This window comes from Engraulis encrasicolus, unplaced genomic scaffold, assembly GCF_034702125.1.
Source record: "Engraulis encrasicolus isolate BLACKSEA-1 unplaced genomic scaffold, IST_EnEncr_1.0 scaffold_697_np1212, whole genome shotgun sequence".
Classification (NCBI taxonomy): Eukaryota; Metazoa; Chordata; class Actinopteri; order Clupeiformes; family Engraulidae; genus Engraulis; species Engraulis encrasicolus.
Genome location: NW_026946024.1, coordinates 20001 through 22305, shown reverse-complemented (window position 1 = coordinate 22305; position 2305 = coordinate 20001). Strand labels below are relative to the sequence as shown.

The 2305-nt window shown below is 39.9% G+C and overlaps 1 protein-coding gene across 1 annotated transcript in view; it reads right to left on the bottom strand.

Annotated features, from left to right (window-relative positions):
* Positions 1-169: 169 nt before the first annotated feature.
* The window catches only part of LOC134444726 (ribosome-releasing factor 2, mitochondrial-like), a gene marked incomplete at its 3' end in the record, with an annotated part of 4502 nt that continues 2366 nt past the window's right edge, over positions 170-2305 (bottom strand). Inside the window, exons 6-8 of the mRNA XM_063193947.1 lie at positions 1814-1902; positions 1430-1518; positions 170-230 (exon numbers count right to left, since the gene is read on the bottom strand). Coding sequence (XP_063050017.1) covers positions 170-230; positions 1430-1518; positions 1814-1902 — 239 coding nt within the window. The remainder of the gene's footprint in view (positions 231-1429; positions 1519-1813; positions 1903-2305) is intronic.

The window sequence follows — 2305 nt, the reverse complement described above, 5'->3', positions numbered from 1 at the left end:
AGTTATATGAAAGAATCACTCACTCACTCACTCACTCACTCACTCACTCACTCACTCACTCACTCACTCACTCACTCACTCACTCACTCACTCACTCACTCACTCACTCACTCACTCACTCACTCACTCACTCATGAAAAGCATGCGTATGATATGAGTGTAACGGTACCTGCAGGAGCACAGGGTTGGCCTTCAGCTTTTCCTTGATGCTCTGGAGGGACAGCTCCAGGCTGAGAGACATAGAGGGATCAACACACATCATATTATACCACAACAGACATACATGATCACACATCATACAACAGACATATGTATACAGTATCATCAGACATGGATTCATTACTCAGGATTGTTCAATATGTACAGACGACCAGTGTATGTGTGTATAGTCTGTGTATCTATGTGTTGCAAGTCCTTGAAGATCTTGTGTGTGTGTGTGTGTGTGTGTGTGTGTGTGTGTGTGTGTACAGTACAGTACAGGCCAAAAGTATGGACTCACCTTTTCATTTAATTAATTCTCTTTATTTTTGTGGCTTTTTAAAGAACATAATACATTTTCAGAGAGGGCATTATGTCTGTGCATGAACACATGTATAATGTTTTGCTTAACAAAAATGAAAATATATAAAAAATAAAAACAATTATTTAAAAAATATAAAAAAAATGCCAAACAGTGACGTCAACACAGCAAAACTGAGGGCCCCCATGTTTCAACAAGCTTATTTTTCTGTCTATTTTCAAGTAAAAATACCCAGTCATTCGAGTCCATTTTCATTTATACAAGCAATACAAGACAGATTTTCTTGATCTGATAATAGGGCACTTGGTCAGCATAGCTGGTTATCTAGGTGAAACATTAATACAAAAAGTAAAAGTGAAAGTGAAAAACCCTGCCACAGATTCCCTCCAACACAGTTTTGACCTCTCCAAGTAACTGGCTGTGACTCAATATCAAGAAAATGTCTGTAAAATGCTTGTATTTGCAAGTGTTTAAAACTAGGTTTTAGGTCTCAAAATTCCAGTTCTACAATTCTAGTGAGCTATTGGAGGAGTTTAATGTTCAATTAGGATTGACATGACTGTCTGGGCATTTTTATTTGAAAATAGACAAAAATAAGCTTATTGAAATGTGTGGGGCCATCAGTTGTGCCGTGTCGACGTCAGATGGATCGACAGTGGTCATTGCTGTTGGACAACAGCTAGAATTATATTTTTTGGTAAGTACGTAATTCTCCATGTGTTCATGCACAGTTTTGATGCCCTGCATGAAAATACACAATGAAAATCCACGAAAATAAAGAGAATGCATAAATGAGAAGGTGAGTCCATACTTTTGGCCTGTACTGTATGTGTATGTGTATGTGTTGCAAGTTGGTAAAGATGTGTGTGTGTTTGTGTGTCGTTTACAGTACAGTATGAAAGATCCTACCTTGCTCCAGGCTTGTCCATCTTGTTCAGAAAGCACACGCAAGGCACTTCATGCTTATCTGCCTGGCGCCATACAGTCAATGTCTGGGCCTGTGAGAGAGAGAGAGAGAGAGAGGGAGAGAAACCGAGATGAGCTGTATCCACCACTTAATGAAATTTGCACCAACCACCAGCCAAACCCAAACCCCAGAAGAGTAATCATTTTTTTTGGCATCAATGGTTAACATTTAGCATTCTGTAGCTGTTTTAAAAATATATTTTGGGCCTTTTAAACATTTATTACTAAAATGCTTTGAGTGAACTTCATAGTAGCGATACTTCGCTGTATGAATACGTGTTGTATTGTATTGCATTATTAGTGATGCGATGGTGTGGTCCTCCCTACCTCTACCCCAGCGGAGGCATCAAAGACGGCCACCGCCCCGTCCAGCACCCTCAGGGCTCGCTCCACCTCCAGAGTGAAGTCCACGTGGCCTACAGGAACAACACAACAGCCAGTTACATAGTTTTAATATATATATATATATATATATATATATATATATATTTTTTTTATTATTATTATTTTATTTTTTTATTTTTGTTGTTGTTGCCTTTATTGTTTTTGAGACAGGACAGTTGAAGATGGACAGGAAATGAATTGGGAGAGTCGGAGAAGGATGGCAAATGACCCAGGACCGGAATCGTCGGCATAGTAGCCCAGTGCTCTACCGTTAGGTGACAGTAGGGCCAAGCTAGCTACACGTATTTAATGATGATGATGATGATGATGATACCAGGGGTACATTCCATTAGCTTAACTCCCGTCCACTACCTGTGCTTGTGGCCTCACCCTTCGCTGACGCCCCGCCTCACAAGTCACAAGTCACTAGTCACA